This window comes from Brugia malayi, assembly GCF_000002995.4.
Source record: "Brugia malayi strain FR3 genome assembly, contig: Bm_v4_Chr3_scaffold_001, whole genome shotgun sequence".
Lineage (NCBI taxonomy): Eukaryota > Metazoa > Nematoda > Chromadorea > Rhabditida > Onchocercidae > Brugia > Brugia malayi.
In genome coordinates, this window is record NW_025062477.1 from 13,064,487 (window position 1) to 13,090,871 (window position 26,385).

The window sequence follows — 26,385 nt, forward strand, 5'->3', positions numbered from 1 at the left end:
GCTCTCAAAATAACGCAGCCTAAGAAATGCAATTATGTAAGCATCAACTACCTGAAAATCCAACCATGCTCGCTACTGATTACCTGACTTTCAAATAAAATTCTAATAATCTTCACAAAACCTTCCGTGGCATTTATCCATGTTTGAGTTGTAAAAATACATAATCAGATAACACAACTGCTCCAAAAATTACGCATTCCAATCATTTTATTAATAGATTCTCTATTTTGATAAATATCATAATTACAAAAAAGTATGGCTTCCAAAACCACAGATAAAAAGTCACACTTATTTGTATGATTTACTGAATAATGAAAGAGAAATATTTCAAGCATAAAGAACTGTCTAGACAACCTATGCAAAAATGAGATCAAAACAGTTCAAAGAAGGAAAGAAAGATTTCTTACAGAAGTTCTTTGCATATCACAGTTGATATTTAGGCACAGTATGAAAACGGGAAGCATGTTGCAAGCCAGTCTCAACTTAGTTAGATGTATAAAAATTTGCCTACGCACATAAATGATTTTCGCTATATTAATTCACATTTATGGATAAATTTGACAAACAAAGCCATGAATATCGACGATATCAGAGAGGATGTATTTCAGGTGTATAAGTGAATAGAATAAAGAATACCCATGAGTGTAACAGTAAACAGTATATGAAGAAAAAGAAACGGAACATAGGGCTGCGCATGAATACTGCTAGACGTAACCTGAAAAGAAATTTGTAAATCTCACTCGAATTAGTAAAACTAATGAAAATAATAAAAATAAATAAAAAATGAAAGGTTAGTTTATACTCAAATTTATGAATAAATTAAAATGAATTCATAAACTAAAGACCTCAGGTGTATTATAAATGAACTCAATGAGCAAGAAATACTCATGTGTACAATTTACAACGTGAAAAAAATAACTAAAATATGGAGGAGTACAAATCGAGGACCAAAACTAATCTATAAATTAAACTACTAGCAGGAACACTCCACACTATCAATGTACATAACTCACATACATTACCTTTCGATTAAATGGCAAATAAATAGGTTGGATATATTTCTAAATGCTCTGAAACTTGCTGGAAAGTTAGTAAACTAATAAAATTCTTACCCAATATGATCAAAAATGCAAACTGCAAGTTTAGCAATGCGAATAAGCAGGCTATCCGAATGTGAAACTTTAAATAACGAACAACTTTCAATGTTTGCATTGGCACCACTTCCACGCATTTCAATCGTAACTGCTTTAACTGCAGCTGTCTCAACGTTTCTGCATGCATACTGAAACAATGCAATATTAACAAAACAAAAAAATATCTCATAAATACATACATAGAAAGGAGCTCTATTTGCACAGAAATACTATTGCCCAACTAATTTAAATTTCAAATGGAACTATAAGAAATTCTAAAAAAAAAAAAAAAAAACCTTACAAATATTGACAATCCATTGAATATAGGGTAAAAACATACGTACTATCTAATGTCATTCGACTAAAGTTAGAACACGACATCAAATTAAAATTCAGAAATAGAACACGAGAAAAATAACTTCAGCACGTTCAAGCCGCAATTCGAGTGCTCTTTTTTCGCTTTCAATTCTTTCAATAGCTGTTTGCTTCGAAATCAACTTTTCACTTAAAAGCGAAATTTTTTGCTCCATTTCGCCAGCTCCATATCGTTTGCTCGTTTTTTTTTCCTCCATTAGTTTTGCTAATTCGATATCTTTTTCAGCAAGTTTTCTTTCAACCGCTTCCTCCTGCCTACGCATTTCCGCTTGTAAAAAATCGTATTCCTAAAAAGAAAATTTTGATTGTTGTACAGCCAAGCAGACAATGTGATTTTTGATTGCTGTATTATAAAGGTACACATAAACTATCAAGAAATAAAACCAAAGACTATATTAGTCAACCTATAAAACGTACTGCACAGGAGATTTTCATTAAATAAGTTGTTCAACAAAGGAGAGTACCAACTAGCTGAGTTCTTTCCATCTGCTCCCTGTATTGGTTTGCTTGTGATAAATGGTGATGTATCTGTTTTAAAAGGTTTTCTCTTTGCGCTCCAGAAGCTCGCTGTTCATCACGTAGTCTATTTTCCATTTCCTGAAAAAAATATCTGAGAGAAACATCTGTGTATTCGTTTCCACTGCACTGGGAGTATATGAAATTTACGAAAAAGACAAACTGCAAATCTCAAAAAAATCAAATGGTCTAAGAAAAACCAAAGACCGGGATTAGTATTCCGACATATATTGGACTAAGCAGCTACATTATATCTCCAGATTCAGTTCAAATAGAAATTAAAATGAAAATCAGAATTGCGACTACTTGTATATCTCCCTTAAGATTGTAGATGACAAATTGTGATTGTTGAAGATCATCTTTCAATAGACCAAGTTCACACCGCAATTCTTCCAGTTCGACACTGTTTACTACACCATCTGATCCAGTGGAAGAATTCTACAAATTCTGTCCTTTAAAATTAAAATAAATTTAAAAACTTGTAAAACAAGACTGCAAAACCTAAAACTATTTTTATTCATAATAAACAAATGTTTTTTAATACTGAAACAATTTCATACAAAATTAATAACAGTAGATATAGCAAAACATATAATCTTAATGTATACAAGCTTTAACCAATCATATGTGCTTGAAATCATTATTGCAATAAATAATGCCACTGCCACAATAAATATATAAACAAATGCGAATTATTTGAAGAAATATTTAGATAAAACCTCCTTCAAAGACGTTAAAAGATTTTCTTTTGCAGACAGAATCTTTTGGGCTCTTTGTTTGTATTCATCAAATTCATGTTTGTTCGCTTCTAGATTATACTTCGCAAGTCTTATCTGCAATTTCTTTGAGTGTAAAAAATTATGAAATCATAAACTATTACAAAATTAATCAAACAAATCCCAATTGAAAAAAATAACAAAATTTGCATACCTCTTCCGTCAAATTCTGTTCATTCACTTCCATTTTCAGGATTTTTGCCCTCAGTTCTTGCAGTTCCTTTTCGTTCTCCGAATTTTCATTATTGGCTGATTCCAAACGTTTCACATAACCTTGTTCTCGCTTCTCGAATTCTTCTTTTTTTCTGTTATGCTCACGTTGGAGTTTTTTCAAAGTGGATGAATGATCATTCGTCATGTCGCCATTTCCTGCTTCTAGTTCTTCCTTCATTAACTTCAGCTCTCTCCCGAGTTCCGCTATCTGGGCATCTTTTTTGATATTAGCTTCTTCTGCTTCCTGAAAATGAGTCTAAGAAACCGTTAAGATTATATGAACTAATTATATAGTAACTAATAGTAATAATTATATAGTAACTAATAGTAAATAATTTACGTGTTAAATTTTACCTGGAGTCGAACAGACATCACGGCTATCTGACTTTCTTTCATATGCATACATCTCAAAGTATCTGAATGTTGTATCTTTAGATATTCTTCAGGTGTATATGGTTCGGGTGTTGTTTGAATGGTATCTAAAATTTAAATATGCTTCCATTTGTTACTGCTGTATATTTGAAAAGAAAAAACTCGACTGCTAAAAATCGAAGCACCTCAAATCATCTGTAAAGAAAAAAACATAGAGATGAACAGCGAAAAACGAAGGTGGAAAGGACATGCTTTACATAAGAAGTAGAAAGTTCCCAGAAATTACGCTGAAACAAAAATTACAAATATTTGGAGTGAAGATGAAACATATCGAATTCTAACTTGCAATGTGAGGATTTGGTGCTGAAAAACAGCTTGCTACGGAAGAACAGCGGCTCGATGTCGGTTCATTTGAATTATTCAAATAAGCGATCAAGTCATCATCTTTTTTTTTGTTACGAATTCGGCCTGAGACCGAATATGTATGGCTTGTTCTGGAAAGTTTATTCATAATAAAAAATTTGTGAAATGATTCAAAATTAAAGCAATTATGACTAATACAACAGAGAAAATTGTTGCACTATGTGAACAAGCACTGCTAATAATATCTATCCGACTTCAACTGTTTTACTTTTTAGAAAACCTCAGCAATAAAGCGTCCCGATTTCGAGATATATCTGTTCCAGAAAGCCACATTAAGGATTTTATTCGGTTTGGAATAACGACGAAAACAATTGGCGGGTTAATAAACGAAATTCAGATAAATCACAGAAATTTCCTTGAAAAGACTAACGTCTTATGTGAACTCAAAACTTTGTCAAAGATTTCTCATTTGTAACGTATAAAATTTCTCGAGTTTATTAAGCGAATATTTTGACGCTAATAATTAATGAAAGTATAGCTTAATGACACTTAATGATCATCACTTAATGATCAAATGATACGTTTCTTATAAGCAAACACACCTTATGTGATGCTTAGCTGTTGTTTCCACAATTTCCGATTGAGGTTTTTCCAATTTCTTTGTCCTCTGCTCTTCAATATCAATCAAACCTATTGTTGAATTACACTTACCAGCACCTTTCTTTGTGTTTCTTAATGCCTACAATTATAACATCTCTCAATTCATGAATCTCTTAGATATTATCTCCAATAAATAAAGTAGAAATTTGGAAGAAATCATTCACTTCATAGTTTTGCCTAGCCACTTGTAAGAAACAATTTCTATTCTTAAGTAATGTTCAGTATATGATGATTATTTTCGCTTAACACTAAAAACACTAAGCACCCCCATTGATTAAAATAATTTACAATTGATGTCAATAGTGACTGCAATGTACTGTGTGTTCAGTTGCCTTGTAATTGTATAATATGACAGTTGATTTTCTATTGCTCTTACAAAGAAAAAAGTTGACAACTGAACAAATCTTACAATAGCAGCATTTTGATCAATTTGATTAAGCAAATCTTCGGCACGACCAGCAATATCTGACACTTTTGCAAGCCAAGACATGGAACACTATCACCTGCAATAAGTATCCTCGACAGTATTCATCATTCGCTCCACATACTGAAATAATTCCTTGCATGACCAACCCAGCACTACTCCAAATATAACTTATTTATCTCGTCAGTCTTCCAATCAATATTTTCCGGATATAAACAGCACTGTAATATTTAAAGTAACGAAATGCTACAAAAATCAATGGACTGTCTCGCCAGACGATAAACAAAAACTTCCCTAGCCATCACTATGTTACATTTCTGCTATCACTGCACTGCACCCTGCTACTAGTCTGCCTCGCCCCGACTACCTTTTATGTTCCTTCAAGAAAATTCCTTCAAACACCAAATAAGATAACGCGCACAGCAGCGTAACAATCACAATGCGTAACAGAACACTGTTTATTTGAACGATAAAATTTATTTCGACTGGAGATTCGTCATTAAAGTGAAACACTCAGAAGGACGGAATGCAACAAAAAGACAAACGTGCATTAGTTAGAGTTAACATGCATGTGAGCACCAGCAACAGTTAGTTACATCAGTGTTAAGCAAATCTCCTTTGGCACTTCACCAGGATCACTAGGTGACACTTTGATGCATAACTCAGTGAAAAGGAAGATTAATACTCGATCACATCTTTAAGCATGAATTCCCGTAAAATGCAATGTCTGCTTCTGTCAATGATATACTAATTTATAATAAAATAATACCGCCCCGAGGATATGTGTAAGCTAACTTCCTAATTTTCATAAGTAGAAGTGTCTGAGAAAAACGCTGATAAATTTTGAGATTTCTTTTTATAATACCGTTGCTTTACAACACTTCTTAACATTAAGCTATGCCCTTCAATCAGCCAACCTGAAGACAGTTTTTAAAAACTTTAATTTGAATTTTCCCTTTCTCTCGTTCTCTTCTTCCCTCTTCTCTACTCATTAATTTCTGATGGTGGTGCTCAAACAATATTTTTAGGATTTTACAGCTTTATATATGACGTGTGTTACCCATGTTGATACCGGATGCATTCGCACCTTTGTTTGAACCCATCTGAAGTCCAATAATTGTTTCGCCAGCTCGAAGCTTTTCTTCCGACCATTCACGTTTCTCCCCTTTTGCCTCCTAAAGAAACATCAATGAGTATGAAATTCTTAAATGTTAAGTCAAAAACTTCAATAGCTTAAATGATTGTCATCGCAGTAGTCCAAAATCAACACAGAAAAAATTATTTGATTATTTATAGAAAGTTTTGTTTTGTTAATATAATATTTATTTGTAGTAGTCACACATCACTAAAGCTTGTCCATAAAGTTCAGCTATGAAATACATTCAAGCTAACGGGATAAGTCCGAATTATCGATTAGCAACGCATTTAGGACTTTTTTGATCACATCTCTTTATGAAATATCACAAAATTGTGGGTGCATTTGTATTTTTGCTATCACAGAAAAAGAAATTTTTGAAAATACAGCTGATGAAACATTCAAGTTGAGTTTCATGTATGCTAAAACTGTCATTGATTGCACTCCATCTAAAAAAGAAGTGCTTAAATGCGATGAGTCTGCACTTGCATTTTGCATTATATAAAATCTGCAATTTCTGATTATCGTATATATGAATATTTCTGAAAACGTGACTTAAAATGGCTTGTATTAATGCTCCAAACGTTTTATTGTACTTACCTTTCGTTCTGGACTTCAATGATGTTTCAAACATATGCTTTTTTAATGTTCTGTGAATTTAATTCTCTTAAACAGTTAATCTACTTGCAAACTTATTTGCTAAAGTCAAATCATCAAGAGACAAACTAATATAAATTGGTAAATATATATGGCTCAATTCACATATTCAAGGCAACATGAAACGGCAGAGAGTAAACCGTTGCCAATTGACACTACAGCTTTCTTTAGTATATGTATATAAAAGATGGAGTAATAATGAATCGGAAACAATAAGCAATCTTTCAGAGGAAAGAAGGATATAAATTATGGAACTTGGATGGTCTACAAATAATAATTAGATATAAATACGACCTACTTTTCAGGATCACTAATTAATTTCTTTATTGATTATGCCTATTCTTTAATAGAGTTCACTATTCTTTATTGTCTTTATTTAGAATTAAAATTTCACTTAACTTTGGGCCTAATCCAGGCTTTCCAAACAGTTCCTCAGATTTTCTGGCCAATGATGAAAGGCAAACAACAACTGCATTTGGATCCTGACCTTCGAATAGATCAACTGTTTGGAAAAGTTCTGACTTAGCTATATGTTTCTCGGCGAACGATAAAAAGAATGAAATATTTTCCATTTGTTTGAAAGCCATTGCACTAGTGTTAATCTTCTTCACTGAACCTGGCTGTAAGGCATTTGCAAGGCTGAAACATTTCTTATTTTGTTCTCAAGAAACCAAGTAAACTTCCCAAAATAATGATTTCCTATTCTCTCATGTCCAATTCTCTCATGTCCAATTCTCTCATGAAATTGTGATGCTCCGGTGTTTTTCACTATTTAAAGAAGGTATTCTCGATATTTTCTTTTATTATTTAAGGCAACCGTTCAATTCTTTTTTGAAACAATTTAGACTTCTTAAACTTGACTATATATTTATGAATAAATGCAAACAGTGAATGATTAACTTTTTGATATTAATCTTTTTGGAAGACTAACTTTTTGATAGCTTGTAAACATCTCGAACGAGATTTTTAGTTTACCTGCACAATGCCGTGCCATCTTTGAAGACCCCCAAAAAATTTTTAACATCGCCATCGGTTGAAAAACTTTTTCCGGTGAGCTGGGCAACCCATTCAAGAAGTTGTCCAGCCAATTCACTATCATATTTTTCACGTATTTTACGCTGCGCTTCTAACGCCAAACCAGATTTCGTAGCACGTTCTGTCATTATATCTGAATAACTGAAACCACAAAAACTGCAAAAAAGGGAGAAGTTGAAAATTGACACTGCAACACATATGGTGATGAAAAATTAAATTGTTGGCATTAATTAACAACTTATGAGTTAGACAACATTATTGTTGCTTTAAGCATATGAAGAACAAAACAAAATGCGGTTCTATGGAATAGTATAGATACAAGCTAAATAGCTGTCTTAATTAACAAATTAATTACTAACATTTAATTTGTTTTTTAACACTTAATTCTATGAAAGATCGAAATAGACCCAACAAGAAAGAGAAGAACGGAAAAGAAGCTAGGACCTTGGACAGAAAACCACAAGGAAAAATATTAAAAAAGAAAAGAACAAATGGTATTGGTAAAGAAATACAGTAGTAGAATTAAAAATTAAGAAAACTTATATTAAAAAGAAGAAAAAGGACAGGAATTAATGTAAACGCTGTGCTGTACGATGATATAGCCAAGTTATTAAATATAAAAAGCTTTCGTCATCCGATAACGCCTACCCACTTTGAGATGAAGCGCAAAATGATATCAACATCTGCAACAATGAAAGAAAATCCCTTTCTAGTTGACAGGAAGCATATCATTTCGTCTTCTGCTTTCTAAACGATAGCAAATGAAATAGCTAAATGACAAGAGTCACAGTCCATCCACTTCGAATTTTTCACTATCTTGTAAAATTTGAAGTGTTCAGATCTCTTCTCCAATTGATTTGCTGCCTAAATTTTGGAGCATTGTTCGTTGCTTTGTCATGTCATTTTTTATGACAACAGTGTCCAAACGGCATATCGATTTAACAAATAAAAAGGAAGAGCACAAGCATGTGAATCCTATAATATTAGTTAGTTATCTTATGCTTTAGATTCGAGATTTTAAATAAGTTTTCAAAGGTTAAGAATCAATAAACTATGCTTGAAATATTAATAAAAATCATAGTATACTGTCACCTTTCCAAATATTTCGCAGCAAAACTGGTTGAAAACTAAAAAATGAGGGGAAGATACAGGCATTAAAGCTAAACATACAAAAAAACTATTATCTCTTTATATGCGATAATGTATTTTGAATGATTATGTATAGATACCCTTAGAAGACATTCTCCACTGTACGACACAAGTCAGTAATGCTTGATGTATCTCAAATGACGATTAAAGTTGTAAGTGAAATGAAACAAAACATGACTGAATTGGTATTCCTTGTTAATGGTACTAATGTTGAGAGAGATTAAGTAATAGAAGCGGATATGACGCAATGGATGTTTAATGACAATAGCACCAAGAATTTAAATGAAATGAGAGAAAGAGAGAGAGAGACAAGACCGATACCGCTCAGTTAAGTCAAGACACTCAGCAATCAAAGTGTTCCATACTAACTAACCTCATGCTAAGGTGAAACTTTACTTAGCGTACCAAAAACACTGGGAGGGTCACGTGATGTCACGTAATGCAAAGTTAGAGCAGCGGAATGAAATGGGATGAAATGAGAGTATCACGCATGATCATCACATAACAATCGGCATAAATCGATTCAACTTACAGACTGGGCTCACTTTCTTATTCTATTCCTGTTCTGCTTTCTATTCCATTCTTTTTCTATTCTGACGGAGTCAAACAATGAATGGACATGTCAGGTTGACACGTATGATAAGTTGCAACGCTTGCTGTATCGATTTCCGTAGAAAGACTTCCAATTTCCCATATCTTCTTGGAAATCTTGAGAAAAATAAATTAAACGAACACCCGTCTACTCCCATTTCTTTACTGTTTCGAACCTTGGAAGAACCAGATTAAGCGTAAGTGTTTACTGACACGTGCCGTAGGTTATTACGTGAATTATCAAGAATTACTGAGTTAAAAATATATTCTCTATTGTAACAACTATCGCTAGTTATTCTCAACTCTATATCAAATTATATCATATCTATACATTTCTCAGGAACTCAATCAAAATTAACTTGCTCTCAGAATTCCGTCAAATGGGAAACTTTCATTCCTTTCTACACCGCTTCACCCATCCCAATCTACTTCACTTCTATGAATGAAATTAGTAATATCTATAATAAATACCCATCTTACAGGAAAAATATTATCTGTTTACCCTGCCCTTCAAACATCCTTGGTAATTAGGAACCTTTCTTACTATTCGTTCTACTGTACTTCGCCCTCTCTCATACAAACTGAGAGAGACTTCATCAATCCTTTGCATGCTTCATGGTTTCAGTTTTCGATCTCAGAAATGTAATGACTTTACAACCTTTACTATTTCTAAACAAACAATTAAAAAGACATATTCAACATAAATATTACAAACAATACGAGGAGAAGACAATGAGCATCAAGCCTCCCTTGCATGCTTAAAGTTCAAACGTTGTCTTTTCAATGACTTTTTTATTAGAAAGCGATTAGCCGGGTAATTCAAGCCAAACATAAACTAGAAAAAATTATATGAACCAAAACAACGCATATCGGACCAGGCACGACAAATAATAAAAGTGGAACTGAAAACATGATCAAAGACTAGTGGATTCGCAAATACTAAGGTAGGTTTAAACAATCTATGATACATATGTCACCAAATAAAATTAATTTCCTTTTTTCGCTTTCCTCCCTTCTCAATAGTATATATGACGATAAGTATATATGAAATAATAACCATTTCCATAACCTAAGTATCCACATAAAATGTACAAGAGTAGCTTAAAAAATATTGCACATTCCAAAGCAAAATTACCGCTAAACATAAACGGAAGAAAAAAACCGGTCTGATATCGTATAGAGCAAACTTTGGCTATATTGAAATATAAACAGAAAAAATGACAAATATGAACCAAGAAAGAAATAAGCGAAATTTTTGTGGGACTACAGGAAACACAAAAAGAGTGAAAATGAGGAGTAAATGAGAAATATGCGAAAAAAAAGAAAATAAATTCACATGGAAATGTAAGTAAACCAAAGAAAAAAAAAGTAAAATAGACAAACAAAACACAATTTGGAATTCAAAAAAATTTTATACAAATGAGTTAGGAAAACAAATTTGACACAGAAACTTTGAACAATTGCTTGAATATAAAAGCTGCACGCACATAAAAGAACAACACTGCTTTTGATCGCTTGAGTGAATACCTAATTAATCTTAATAAATCTATTAATGCATACATTTTACTTTTTACAGAAAATAAATGAACTAAAAAGTTGAGTTTTAATCCTTTCAATTTTTTAAACTGAGATATTTCTAACTGCTTATCATTCTCTTCAAAAAAAGTGTCCTTTAGTATATTTTATAATTAAAGCCACTATGTGGAAGAAGTTGCAATATGTTAACTTCAATTTTTCAATCAAAAGTTAATAAGAATAGTGGCTTAGGTATCTCCGGCATTGAGAATCTTTAAACGATCTAACATTTGATTATGACGGAATATTCTTATTTTCGTCGAAGAATTTACAACCAGAAGGAAAAATAACTGTACCCGTCATAGTCTGAAAGACATTGATCTGAATTTACAGAAAATTAAGCAGTACTGAAACTTCATTAGATTTATAAACACTTCTCTCATCTCTACAAAATATTTTTACTGTAAAGTCCAATTATATGCCAGAAAAGTAAACAAAACCTAACAAGCAGGAACTCTTTATAATTATCTGGCGTAAAAAAGATCATGAACGAAGCTGACAAGGCCAAACAAATGGTTTGATAACATTCTCATTTTGTGTTCTAAGCATATCCCTGAGTAGAAATTCGATCGGTGTTTCTCCAACTAATTTCACGAAAAATAACTGTTCAATTACAGATGCACTGATCGATCTTAAACTCGGCAATCGTAACAACAAACGACCGAATCGTCCGACCTAAAATCAATTGAAAATTACAAAAAATAACTAGACAATACCTTATAAAATTCCTTCCTTTTCTTTTTTCCTCCAGCAATTAAAAACAGACTTGTAATTGCTTCTGTGTTCTGCAATATTCCTCCAATGCCGATTGAACCTTTTCTTGTATCGTTTCCACTCGTATAACATCATTCAACCCACAACAGTCTGCAAAAAATTTCGGTCTTGTAAACAACCTAAAAGCTTTAAACTATTAAATTACCTTCTTTTTCCATATTTTCCTATCACCACTTTTCGTCTTATCTGTTTAGATACACAAAAATATTAAGCTCTATATCGTAATAATAGCCTGCACAGAGCCACAGAAAATCCCTGACAGTGGTGTAACGAGTACACAAATAAATCATAAAATTACACACCATCCAATGAGTTCGAAGCGCAGCTGTTTCAAACAATGCTTTTCGAAACAGAAATCAAAACACGCAAATAAGAAAAAAACTGCAACGTATATCACAGTACCGCAGCACATAATGTTATTTTTCCCTGCCTCATTTTATGTGAAACATTAAAAAAGAATTTTGATAGTTTCCCTCCTTTCTCTTTCTTCACATCCTAAATATTTCCGGTGCTATTTCTTAAAAGTGAATTAAAAACAAATAATTCCAATATGCAAAAATGATGACTGATTCATCGAAAGGGAGAAGATACCATTTGTACCAACTGAAGGCTCTAATATTTCTATAGTCATCTACTGCAACTAAATTGAATATTGCAGAAAGCTTTAACAATTAAAACGGACCATCACTATACTACGTGTCATAGATACACGACTGTTGTGCTATGTCAAACGTGAACACAGTAATCAGAATCATACGATTTTCTCTTTTCAAAGATGCGTTATTTCACCCCGTCATTAACTGATAGTTTGTAGCCACAGAATCATTGCACGTACTGCTGAAACTGATACTGGCTAAATTGAAACTGACTAAAATTAGATTGGAAATCCTGTCTTTAAACTTGAAATTCATTTCTATGTGATCGGGTTTTCAATTAAAGTAGTTATGAGTCATTTTTGCAATTCAACTGATGTTGTCATTCCGTCGCAATGATCCATTTGTTTGTTCGCTTTGGTGAAAATATATCTCAATTGTATTGGGTGTAGAGAAATCAGCACTTTATTGACCTATTTACCTCTTTTTTCTAAGGCCTCCTTTCAACATCCTATTTTAAGGCCTTTCACCTTTTCCTTAACGCATTTTCTCAGCCCTTGACATTTTTCCATTGCCAATGTATTTAACACATTACATATAATATATCCCATATTTGAGACCATCAATCAAATTTTTAATAGCAATACATGTCGTTGAAGGCATATCAAATGTCTTCAGTATTCCTTTTTTTTTTAAATCGTATGAAAATGAATGAAGTACTTTTCAAACAAAAATACTGTTATTATCCACGGTGAGTAAAACGTCCAATATGAGAGAAATAATGATTGAAAAGAAAGTCTTTACCAGTGTAAAGTCCTTACATTATCTATGGTCATTCAAGAAAGATCTCTTCCATCGGAATTTCATTCTAAATTGCATGTCCTAAAAACTTAAGATATGAGCACAATTTAAATAAAAAATAGAAACAGAAATAAAACATCAAAATGCTAACCAACACTAAATAATATAACTGCTTTCAGACTACAAAATTCGGCTAGGTCCATCTGCAGTGCCTTTAAACGTTCGATCTGACCCTAAAATAAACCAAAAATCACGTACTATGTGTTTAAAAAACATTAGTTTCTTGATCTGACTGCATATCAATTTGACATCAAACCATAAATAAAGTCACAAAACGACTTTTGGAAGCGAGCAAAGAATTTGTTTTATTTTTCCTCTTTCTACTTCATCAAAATAGACTTATCTAACTCAAAATGATTACAGTGCAGTTTCTATGTGTCTAAAACCTAAACTGAAATAAGGGAACTCCTATATAATAAGTGATATTCACGACATTTGCTTGTTCGAAGTAATAACGACGAAAACAAAGATAAAATAACCTGGAAAACACGTATCCGATCCATGAATACAACTAGTTGATCGGTTGGTAAGGGAGGAGAAGAATGCAAACCAGAAGCAGCAAGTAAAGGTGCAACGTGTACTGGCATACCGAACTGCGCTGCATTTATCACGAACAGCTCAGCCCAACTTGCTCGAAGTAGTGTCAACTATAAAACATTGTTTTTGTAAGAAAAGGAAAAAAGCAAACAACTCAAGTAAAAGATTTGCTATTTCAATAAAAAGTTCTGTAAAATGTTTTAATGTCTTATAATAACTTACTTCCGCCTCTATTTTAACTGTAAATTAAGTATTATAACATAAGAAAATTTCTTTTTTTTTTTTGCAAGAAAAAGAATTGCAAGTGTTGTAACTAGATAGAATAAAAGCTAAGAGATATCTATGCTACTTGCGTTGATTTTGATTTCGATGTAATAAATGACAAAAGAGTGTACCTGATCAGTATCACTGAGCTCATTAAAGAATGGGATATTCTTAGCCCATTCAACGGCAGAAAACAATAACTTGGCACCGAACTCATAGATATTATCCATCCCAATTGAGCTAGACGATGAGCTACCTGGAATAGCTTTAAGAGAGTGTACGAGGAACCCATTCAATTTTGCCAATGAACAAAATCGTATTTTCTTTTAGTAGACTTTATTACACACTTAATATTCACAGTATTTAAAAATCTTGAAAAATAATTGATATTAAGAGAATTTTGTCCCAAAATTTCAACCAACTGTTATAACCATTTCTTTAAGTCTTAAAAATACTACCTACTGACTGGTATAAAAAATTTGATGAAAACAAACGATATCACTTAATACCAAATGATCATCTTCATTTAACATTAGATATACTATGATGTATATTCCACAATATTAACATAGGATTAAGTTCATTTATTGAATTTATTCATTAAGTCATAAGAGGGAATTAAACTAGGAAGTATTAAACGAGTGAATTATGCCTAAGAAACTGAAACTCCTTATATCCTTTAAAATATTAGAAACAAGTTATCTGTTTTATAAAAGTATGTTTCCTAACCATCATCCATTTTTGAGGTGCCCTACCACTATTCAGATTAACAACGATCACTAAGGGTCACCAGCGGCAAAGAATCGCCTCCTTTGAATCTCATATAGTCTCGTCAAATTCTTGCTAAATTTTAACTTCATGTAATTAGTATTTCAGAAAGCTCCTAGAATACTGTTTGTTTAAAATTTATGAGACGGACCATTCACTTTTTTTTTCAAAATCAAAAATGGCCGAGATGAATTGAACTACCTTATATGAATATATGGATTAATTTCAAAAACAAAATATTCAGCTAGGGAAGAAAAGTGTTTATAGAAACTTCTAACTTAACAAAATGTTGAATTTCCAGTATAAGAGAATTCTTTGTGAGAACGCTTTTGTGACACATAACTTTCTGCTGAAAGATTCAACTAAACAGAGTTAATATATAAGCCTTTCTAAACCTCATTTATGCAATTCTGGACTGTGCTTTCTCTTTCTTAATGTATTAATCACGATATTGATATGAGTCTGTTTTAGAAAGGAAAAAAAGGATGCTTCATTAAACAGATCACATAGTAAGAAAACAGCCTTATTTAATGTTAAAGCGATTATATTTGATCGCCCAAGCTAAACCAATATTTAGTAAAAATATTACAATCTTTAATTATTTGTAAATTCTGCATTTAAAACAACTTCTTCAGATTATCGCTGTAAATATATCATTTTTGGTTCAAAAGCTTGATTCTGAGAGTAACTCGACGGAGATCAGATGTTTTTCATTGCTTAGGATAAATTAACTAATAAACATTCAAACAAGTGTTACGTGAAATCATTGTTATGAAATAAGATTTAGTAGCAGATCAAATTCTTTAAGAATTTAATCCTGAGAATGACTTCAAGAACAAAGGAATGATGACATGGAAAACATTAGGCTAAGTAGTTATAAAAGCTTTATCTGAAATATTACGAACTTATACCTCAATAAAACATATCTCTATTAATCAAACAGTCACTGAAAACCTACAATTCTTCCCAAAGAACAGAAACACTAAGATTAAAATCTGAAATGACCTTTACTCTGTCATCATCTGATGAGAATTAATAAATAAATAGTAAAAGCATTTACAAGCGATGGGCGGATATGGTTCAGCGTGTATGAGATGCGTCACAATGGATGAAACATGGGAACCGACACTCTGATTTACTGTCAGCAATTGTTCGCCAAAAAGAACTGTGGAGGAATAAGCATGCTGCGCATTTGGTGGTATCCTTCCGCGTTGCACTGCTGAAAGATTTGTTCGTAAATAGTGCCTGCCTCATTTGACGAGTGTCATTTTTCAACAGGTGCCTCATTCGTTGAATTCCTTTCTGCCACATGAATAGCAAAAACAAAATGTTCAAATACCACATAGCAATCTGATAATATGAAGCTTCCATCTTAAACTGACAATCCTTTACCAAACAGTAGTTAAATATCATCATTTGCATTACACATGAATGATTTAATTAAATGAACAAAGTGAATGGTGACCAAGCAAATGAGGAATAACTTTAACAAAAGAAAAAGAAGTAGACACTGATAAACAGTTTAGGTTCTGAACTTAAGATGCAATTCTTCCTCGCACATATACATTCACTCCTTCAAACTCAAATCTGGTAGCTACCAGATCGCTTATTGTATATAAATGGGGCACAAATAGCGCACTGTTTGAATAAAATAATTTGTTGTGAATCTTTGAAGGTTTTACTTAAATTGAACTTTTAAAAATTAACCTAAAAAGGACATAAATGTTGCTGACAAAAAAATATTTAGAAAAACTTGCCAATTTTTGCTAAATAGGTAAGAAGGTTCCTTAATCACAAAAAATTTATTTGGAAAGCTAGCAAAGTTAAAAGATATTGTGCTGGGCGCAGGATGGCACTTGTGGTATAACAAATTTTCGCGCTGGTAGCTCGACAAGTGGATATTGAAAGTGGTTGACTAATTACTGAACATAAATACGATGTTTTCTTGTAGCAGTGAGGTTAGCGAAAGATTAACTAGACGAACAATTGTTAAATACCAAAAACAAATATTAAATATAAGGCAAGACGAACCCTCCTTGCGCATTCCCATTCTTTCACATTTCTTCAGACGGCAATACTGACACTGATTTCGATGATTCACATCCACTGGACAATTCTTGGAACCGCGACACGTATAATTAAGGCTTCGTCTTATTGATCTGAAGCATGAAACTCATTTTTTCCATGATTTCTAAACTCTTAGAATAACGAAATCATTAAATGAAATGATCAAAGTGCAACAAATGTTAAACATAATAGTGCAATGCACATGGAAAAGCACTTCTCAAAATAACCATTGATAATGGACCTTACTTTCTCATTTTTAATGAGAGCATAAAAGTTGAGTTTCCACTAATTCAAATCGAAAAATATAGGCTTCGCAAATTTTTAAAAATAACACGTACAGATAAGTAATAAGAAAAAAGACTGAACAATGTAAAAATGACATGCTCACGCACATATTATTAATTGCATGCTTAGATTTATTTTCATTTTTTATTTAAGAATAATGACTACATGTCACATCGATGACATGGTTTAACTAAATATTAATCAACTATGAATACGACTAGAAACGTACAAGAAAATCGGAAGTTTTGAATGAAAAGTAAATTTCAAAAATTTTCACCAAACGAAATGATATTAACCATTATTACCCATAAGTACACACTGATTTTTAAATTAGTGATTATATATATGTATATATGTATATCCTCCTTAAATGGAATAACTATATTTTAGTTACACAAGATTTGTTTTCTATCTTTCTCCTATAACGAAAATAAATTTGAAGAGCAAATTATGATACTACAAGCTCATTGTAACAAACATGACACAACTGAGATATTAAAATGGAGGTTGGGATACCTTTTAAAGAATGATTTACATCCTTCGCATGAAAACTGCCCATAATGCTTGCCACTCGATTTATCACCACAAACTACACATTCAGTACCAAGCAATAACTGTTTGTCAATTGGTGAATTGTCCGGATGGACAGCACCGCCGCTACCACTAGCAACACCGCTATTCGAGTCAGAGCTGCTTGCACCAGACGATGATCGTGATTCCTCCAAATTATTTTACACATAATTTCCAAAATTAATTCAAAAAATTTAAGTTGCAGCCAACTACAACACTATAATACTTACTCAATTATAATAAATAATATCAGCTATAATACTTACTACCAGCAACAAAAATACTTCTGGATATGCTAGTAAGTTACCTGGGCGTTAGCATCCGGATTGCTGGTACTTGGATTTTTGATACTGGAATCCATCCAAGAGGAACTGACTACGGGTACGGACATTTCCATGGGGGGAACACGGTGTTCCTCTTTCCATTGCTTTTTCTTCATGCACTTCTTATCGCTTCCTGCACGTTACACTTTTTTATTATGTTGCAAGTGGCGTCCTTCCCGCCAGGTAATCAGGAAACTCGGAAACAATGTTTTTATTTCTAAATTATTAGGTAAAGGTTAAACTGTAAAAACAGGAAGAGGAAGTGACAGCAGCAGAAAGAGCAACAGGGAACGGAAATGGAATGAGAGACAGAAGCTGAACAGATTGTTGGTTGCCGACTTTCTTCTCTTCTTATCTCTTTCTTGGACGACACTTTAGCCTCGGGGCGGGGCAAAGGTCGTGGATCAGAGCTTCTCGGCCTGGGATTCCTCCAATAGGCAACAGCAGTTGAAACGACTCGTAGCTGAACACTTCGAGCCACCACCAACACCACCACCACCAGCAGAACCAGCAGCACCAGCAGAACCACCAACACCACTACCAGCAGCACCAGCAGCAGTAGCAGCGATGAACACGTCGGTTGATCGTTCTCTTCCAGTTTCTTTCTTCGCCTTGCTTCCTGCAAGATCACATCTAATCTGACAATGGTATAGCAAAGTCTGAGTGCCGTATTGATCGAGAATGTAGACGCATCACAAAATACCGTACTCTCGGGAGTGATACTGGAAGCAGCCCACCTCATTTAACTCGGAAGCCAATATAATTATCTCTTCCCTTCCCGAAACCAAAGTATGGAGTAGTAGCTTAATGCATACAATGAAGAATTCCTATTTTTTGATTTACTTCAATTAATTTGAAATAAAATGAGTACTGCCATACCTACTTTTAAAGTATATCGCAATGTATTCAGGAAGATACGACCAAATAATAATATATTTATATTACATTTTAACACAGTCTAGGCTGTTTCTTTAGAGAAATTACAGCCATAGAAAGGAAACTTTTAATTCATAGCTTATAGAAATTGTTATTGAAGGATAGTGCTAATGCAGAGATCGAAGCCAAATTATTTAGTTAATTCAATTTGTTTGGAATTGATGCTCTTTATAATTTAAGAAAACATTTTGCTATAAAATGTATTTATATTCACTTTACATATATTCGTGGCTTTTTTTAAAATAGTTGACATATGTTAGTGAAAATATTACGCTAACTTAAAAATGCCATCATTTCATTCATTTTTTATGCTCTATAGCTTATCGAATTTTACAAAGAACAAAAAAAAAAAAAAAAAAAAACGAATCTGAGATGAGTAAAACGAAATGTGCAAACAATATACTATACATTAGGTTCAGAGAAGAAAATAAGTAAAGTCTCAATTTTGCATATGTCAACTTCAGAGTAGCAATTATCTTTATTTAACGACTACAACATCATATGAGAATTGACGCCATAATTGCATAAATACCACAGCCTGTAAATTTCTAATGTAATTTATCGAATTTTACAAGGAACAAAAAGTCCTGGGATAAGTAAAACGAAATATGCAAACGATATATGACTTCAGTCAACGATTAGAAGATTTCTCCATTTTGTTAGCATCTTTTAAGCTTTTGTTTTTTAAACTTAGCTTGCATAGCATCAATCAGTTACGTTAAATTTGTTTTGTTCCTTTAGGTAAATGTTTCTTTCTTTTCCCTTTCAAAACATGAATTATGAAGAAGCATCCACGAGATGCGTGCGGTATAAGTGCAAACATAAACCTATGCAAATATCCAGATGAAACAACTTTTTGCAACTGTTAAATTTTGATGAAAGAATAAATAAATGGCATTTACTATGCTGCTGGATTACAGGTAGACTGGAAGTTCAATTTTTAGAAAGATTTTAACATTTTGTTAAACCAAATCAATGAATGAATTATGATAAAAAAAAAATTAAAATACAATTAGCCACTGTTGATTTGGACGGATTAATATTTGAATGTTCAAATATTTTTAGTTCAAGCATGGTAACTTACATGATTATTTCATGCCAAATACTGTAAACTAAATTATGTAACACCTTATCTCATGTAAGATGTACTAAATTACATAAACTAAGCTTGTCGCTCTTTATGAGCATTTTCAGCAGGTAATCACAACTTTACACACTTTGTATTCAAATGAAACTTTCACTACACTACGAAATCAAACATAAAAGCTTATGAAAACATCGATAACAGTTACTAAATTTTTATTATTTATAAAGATAGGATACTTAGTTTTGTATTCACTTTAGACTAACTCATTCTAACTAAGAATTCTCATACAACACCTTTCTCATAAAGTAATATTTGGACAATCTTTGTCTAATCAATAGCATTCTTCCATGTTTGTTAAATATATTTTACGAAACTCAGCAAAATCCAAATATTTATAAAAAAGAAGCAATTTGCTTGATAGATTTTTTTTACATAGACTTGCTGGTGATAAATGTGGCCAAAGCTACTATCTCTGATAGTATTCTCGTTTATCATTCTACCTACTTATCTCACTGACATTATTTCATAACACCGAGACTTGATTTGGTGAGTAAATAAAAGCTGAAATTTTAGAATATTAGTTATCAACATGAATTCTAAAGCTTTCTTTTTAAAAAAACCAAAACCCCATCTGGATTAAATTTATGAAGTACTCATGATATTAGGAAATGAATATCTAAGCTTGCAATGGTGCCTCAATCTCAGTCACTGAGATACCGTAGCCTAGAAGCATCTTGCTTCACTCTATGTAGGACTACTCTAATCCTCAAATATAATCCTTTCTTTGATTATCTACTCCAAACATCCAAGCCTTTCGTCCCATTTTACTTTCTTCTGAAAAGCTATTTACATTTCAAATGACGACACAACAACGGTTGGCAATATGGCAAGAAGAAATGATAGCAATGCTGAAGATATCAACTAACAGAATTCTTAGTTATTATCCTTAAGTGCTTAGGACAAGATAGGAAGAACTTTCCGATCAGAGTAGTGCGAAGAAGTAATGAAGCCATATGAGAAGAGTTGATGATGAATGCTACGGTGAGATATAAGAATTAAATTTATGAAAGTTCCTCTCATCCAGGTTGTTCTTTTGGACACTCTCAACAAAATCGTTTCATTAATTGTAAAAAGCGATAGATAGATAGATAGATAGATAGATAGATAGATAGATAGATAGATAGATAGATAGATAGATAGATAGATAGATAGATAGATAGATAGATAGATAGATAGATAGATAGATAGATAGATAGATAGATAGATAGATAGATAGATAGATAAATAGATAGATAGATAGATAGATAGATAGATAGATAGATAGATAGATAGAAGATAGATAGATAGATAGATAGATAGATAGATAGATAGATAGATAGATAGATAGATAGATAGATAAAAGATAGATAGATAGATAGATAGATAGATAGATAGATAGATAGATAGATAGATAGATAGATAGATAGATAGATAGATAGATAGATAGATAGATAGATAGATAGATAGATAGATAATAGATAGATAGATAGATAGATAGATAGATAGATAGATAGATAGATAGATAGATAGATAGATAGATAGATAGATAGATAGATAGATAGATAGATAGATAGATAGATAGATAGATAGATAGATAGATAGATAGATAGATAGATAGATAGATAGATAGATAGATAGATAGATAGATAGATAGATAGATAGATAGATAGATAGATAGATAGATAGATAGATAGATAGATAGATAGATAGATAGATAGATAGATAGATAGATAGATAGATAGATAGATAGATAGATAGATAGATAGATAGATAGATAGATAGATAGATAGATAGAAAGATAGATAGATAGATAGGATAGATAGATAGATAGATAGATAGATAGATAGATAGATAGATAGATAGATTAGATAGATAGATAGATAGATAGATAGATAGATAGATAGATAGATAGATAGATAGATAGATAGATAGATAGATAGATAGATAGATAGATAGATAGATAGATAGATAGATAGATAGATAGATAGATAGATAGATAGATAGATAGATAGATAGATAGATAGATAGATAGATAGATAGATAGATAGATAGATAGATAGATAGATAGATAGATAGATAGATAGGATAGATAGATAGATAGATAGATAGATAGATAGATAGATAGATAGATAGATAGATAGATAGATAGATAGATAGATAGATAGATAGATAGATAGATAGATAGATAGATAGATAGATAGATATGATAGATAGATAGATAGATAGATAGATAGATAGATAGATAGATAGATAGATAGATAGATAGATAGATAGATAGATAGATAGATAGATAGATAGATAGATAGATAGATAGATAGATAGATAGATAGATAGATAGATAGATAGATAGATAGATAGATAGATAGATAGATAGATAGATAGATAGATAGATAGATAGATAGATAGATAGATAGATAGATAGATAGATAGATAGATAGATAGATAGATAGATAGATAGATAGATAGATAGATAGATAGATAGATAGATAGATAGATCATTGAAGCAAAAAACATCAACAGAACCTCAAAATGGCACCCATAAAAAGCCATTCCAACTGCTCGGTGCCCATCTTCAACCGAATAATTAAGTCTTCCGGCGATTACATTAAAGTTACTTCGTTTATATCTATTTCCTTTTTTATTTATTCCATTAATTTTATGCTTAAATTATATATATATATATATATATATATCACTAACGAAGAATAGTTTAATTTGATAAAAAGTGAATTATTTACATCAGTTTAATTTATAATAAATGATTTCACTATCATTTTGCATAAATGCCTGTTCAGTGAATGGAACCGTTAAGCAGGAGAAATCTTTTTTATCGACTCTAAATTAAAGTCTATTGGTTATTGCTAAAATACTGTACAATCTCATGATCCTCAACTAATTTGAGTGAGTTGGATAATCTGTTAAACACGGTTAAATGTGAAATGTAAATTGTTCGAAAATTCGAATCCTACAGGTTAGAAAAATATTAGAAGTAGAATAAAAGCATACGATGGAAAACTTTATGATAATGTCTATTAATGAATAACTTAATACTACTATATTAGTCAAAGGCTGCAAAATCAAAATTAGTGCTAATCAGAGTAAATCAATGAATTCCCTTAGTTCGGCAAAGCTATAATAAAAAATCACATTTGCTTCCCACATAAAAAAACAAGGAAATTAAATGCCACATTCATAATAGTAAAATTTAAATATTTCTATGGGAAGGGAGCGAAGGAGAAGTCTTCAAACGATCTGAATGTTTTCACCCATGCATAGCCACAGCTAGTTGCGCTATTTCATGCTTTCGAAAATCTGAAATTCATAAAATGGTGACCCCTACCGACGACCTAATTCTGAGGGTAACAAGGTAACGAGGAAATGGGGACTTTCGCCCGCATGCTCACCGTCTAAAGAGTTCAGGGTCAATTCAATTCTCTTCCTGCTGCTATTTTTGCTTGATTACCGTAGTCAAGGCACCTACGGTAGTAATACTTCTGTAATGTGATGGTAGCGGTAATAGTAATAGTATCTTTTTTTGAATTTTACTAATCAGTAAAATTTTCATCAAGTGTCTCTCATTACCTACGAAATGCATGAAGTAACTTAATGGCGGTATATTTTGAAACTTTAACATAAATAATTTTGCAAATTCAGCAAAAAGCAAAATTAATTGCAACGAAGTAGTTCACGAGTAATACACAACATTTCTTTGATCCTTTCAAACCTAGTTTTGTCATTAGAAATGCAGTTTATAAAATCGCATACATGTAATCCGCAAAGGTATGAAGGGAATACCGGAACTAGCACAGGATTATCCTCTTTTCATATCGCCATAAGTAATTTGTAATGAATTACAGCAATTCGTTATACTAATTTTAACAGTGTTTAGTGATGCAAATGTCGTATCTTTGACACAAAATATGACTGAAGGCTTTGTTCAGCAAGGGTTTGTCTTCCATCGAAATCTCTATTCCTTCCCCGAGATTCCATCGAAATCTCTATCCCTTCCCTCTAGAATTCTTTGACATGTCATTGACCTCACTCTAAATTCGCATTTAATAAAATAGTAGAATTACAGTTCTGATACTTTCAAAACACATTTTCTAGTTAAATGGCAATTTTAATTACAGTTACCGTAACAACTTGAATATTGCGAACTTTGAATGATATAACTATTGAGATGAGTTTATTCCTTTAAAAAAAATAAAATAATTTAGTAAATTATTAGTGTTTCTTCCTTGCTTGGCTCTAAAATCAATTGTTTGGTAAAAGGTGAAAAGAGATGGTGAAGGGAGGGCGATACTTGTGGATTGTTGCTGATGAATTATAGTGTCGAAGTTGCGGATGATAAATCACACAACAAACGGCATCCATCAACGAACACAAAAGCAAATATTTCTTGGCCAAGAACGCATTTTTGGAGGCTCCTGGAGAACAATAGAAAATGAGTGAAAATATAATGCAAAATTTACTACAGATTTTCGAATATAAATACATTTTCTTTCAACATTTCATTTTCAAAAAAATTAAAAATCACGTCAACGTGGTCAGTTATTCAATCAATAGCCATTTTCAAACAGTGGCCTACTAACCCTTTCTCACTTTCGTTCTACTTCAGTAATTTTTCAATTTTTTTAATCAAAAAAAAAGAAAGCAGAAAGAATAAATGCTAATTACTGATATTCTCCTAATGGTTGTTGAAGCTTATACAGATTAATATGTGAAAAATAGCAAAAATTTCAGTTGTATTTAAGAAATTCATATTGAACTGAAATCAACAGATATCCAGATGATCAAATCAGGCTATAAAGTAGTATAGCTTCTATTTTTAAAAATATACAGCCTGGTACAAGATGATGGTCCAATTGATGTAATATTCTTTTAACAATTATGTAAAGAACACTTTAGTAAATCCTTGACACTGCATTTTGAAGTGGAATTTGGCCTTCTTCAGGGGTATTTACTTCCGATCATCTGAATTACAAAGACAGAGAAGAAATACAATAGTGCTGTTCGAAATTGAAAGTATATTTTATTATAACGATTTGTTTGCCTTATTTATTCCTCCAGTTTTAATGAAAATTTATGCTAGCGTGAGTGACTAGTTTGTCGAATTATGTCCATCATAAAATGCTGACGAATGGTCAAACAATTACATTAATGAAATGTGGATGAATAATCCCAATGAAAGAAAAAGTTTGAAATTTTCTAGAAAAAGTAACTTTCGTGATTTCATTAAATTTGACGTTAACTTCTTTTTTTAGAAATATAGCTTCAAATTTCCTATTCACTTGATATTTTTTTTAGAAAGAAAATTTTAGAAAGTGAAAATGTTTAAAAACGCTGATTAAAATGAATATGGCAAGGCTTTTAGACTTCATTTAAGCGAAAAAATTCCCTCACAGCAGCTAAACAAACGCAAAAGGTAAGTATGTTTGATATATATCACTGATTAAACAGTATCAAATGGCTCTGAATATGAGATGATTCTCGAGATTGAACAAACTACTACTGTTGACGAATGTGTTATGGCTGAGGGCTCACTGAATGACAATGATTGGCTGAGCCTAATGTTGGACCAATCGAAACTTTGTATTGGTCTACTGAATTCATCAATTACACTATTCGTATATTTAGGAGGTGTTATCTTCGGGCAAGTTATAGACTAGAGATGAAGGTATCGTCGTCCTAGTTGTAGTTAGCAGACTGTATACAAGTGATGCCTAGAAAATAACAAACACATTATACGACAAGCAAAACGTATTTCACGAAAAAAAGTTGTGTGCCTTACATTACTGTTAATTGATTGATCAATTAAATTTCGAAGAAAGAATGTGAACAAAATTGGGTATAAAATGCCAGTTATCACCTTGACCTGTATCTTTTCATTGCTATCTGCCCATAAAGACGAATGGAGGGATTCGCCAGGGTAATACTTTCAAGATCTGCAAACTTCCAACAATTTGCAACCCATCTTCTTCAATTAAGATCAATCTATGGCTTTTTTTACACTCACCCTTAAAACAAATAAACTAGTAATTATAGGAAAAGCTTATTTAACAGACGAGAAACGTAATGAAGCATTAAAGATGGCAATTCATATTAATATTAAGGAACACACGTGTTCTGGTGCACACGTAGCATGCGTAGATGTCTCGCAATATGCGTTAAGTACGGGGAAAGATTAACTAGGAAAGATGAGACGTAATGCTCCAATTGCCGCACACTTATAGTTCGAGCAGGACAATCTCGAAATGTGACACCCACCTAGACCGTATATACACTTACAGACATCACCGACAGTTCA

The 26,385-nt window shown here is 32.2% G+C and overlaps 3 protein-coding genes across 4 annotated transcripts; all 3 read right to left on the reverse strand.

The window, feature by feature from the left end:
• Positions 1-588: 588 nt before the first annotated feature.
• On the reverse strand, positions 589-4,898 carry Bma-rlbp-1.1 (Golgi autoantigen, golgin subfamily A member 5, putative; the record flags this gene model as incomplete). 2 transcript variants are annotated; one of them, XM_001898560.2, is made up of 11 exons in its annotated part: positions 589-715; positions 1,113-1,282; positions 1,553-1,795; positions 1,977-2,105; positions 2,331-2,462; positions 2,744-2,857; positions 2,955-3,257; positions 3,368-3,492; positions 3,728-3,879; positions 4,351-4,487; positions 4,818-4,898. In XM_001898560.2, the coding sequence occupies 11 exons, from the start codon at positions 4,896-4,898 to the stop codon at positions 589-591; spliced, it is 1,713 nt and encodes a 570-aa protein (XP_001898595.1). The 2 variants fall into 2 exon arrangements, with proteins under 2 accessions (XP_001898595.1, XP_042936951.1); XM_043081017.1 differs by lacking the exons at positions 589-715; positions 1,113-1,282 and having other exon boundaries at positions 1,764-1,795; positions 1,973-2,105.
• A 526-nt stretch (positions 4,899-5,424) lies between these two features.
• Positions 5,425-7,787, reverse strand: Bma-cpn-1 (CPN-1, putative; the record flags this gene model as incomplete). Its single annotated transcript, XM_043081018.1, has 6 exons — positions 5,425-5,527; positions 5,698-5,749; positions 5,893-6,007; positions 6,355-6,416; positions 7,019-7,263; positions 7,600-7,787. The coding sequence occupies 6 exons, from the start codon at positions 7,785-7,787 to the stop codon at positions 5,425-5,427; spliced, it is 765 nt and encodes a 254-aa protein (XP_042936952.1).
• A 3,670-nt stretch (positions 7,788-11,457) lies between these two features.
• Positions 11,458-18,132, reverse strand: Bm4429 (Steroid receptor seven-up type 2, putative; the record flags this gene model as incomplete). Its single annotated transcript, XM_043081019.1, has 9 exons — positions 11,458-11,649; positions 11,741-11,838; positions 13,294-13,375; positions 13,682-13,849; positions 14,135-14,259; positions 15,832-15,990; positions 16,803-16,930; positions 17,640-17,842; positions 18,001-18,132. The coding sequence occupies 9 exons, from the start codon at positions 18,130-18,132 to the stop codon at positions 11,458-11,460; spliced, it is 1,287 nt and encodes a 428-aa protein (XP_042936953.1).
• Positions 18,133-26,385: the final 8,253 nt, after the last annotated feature.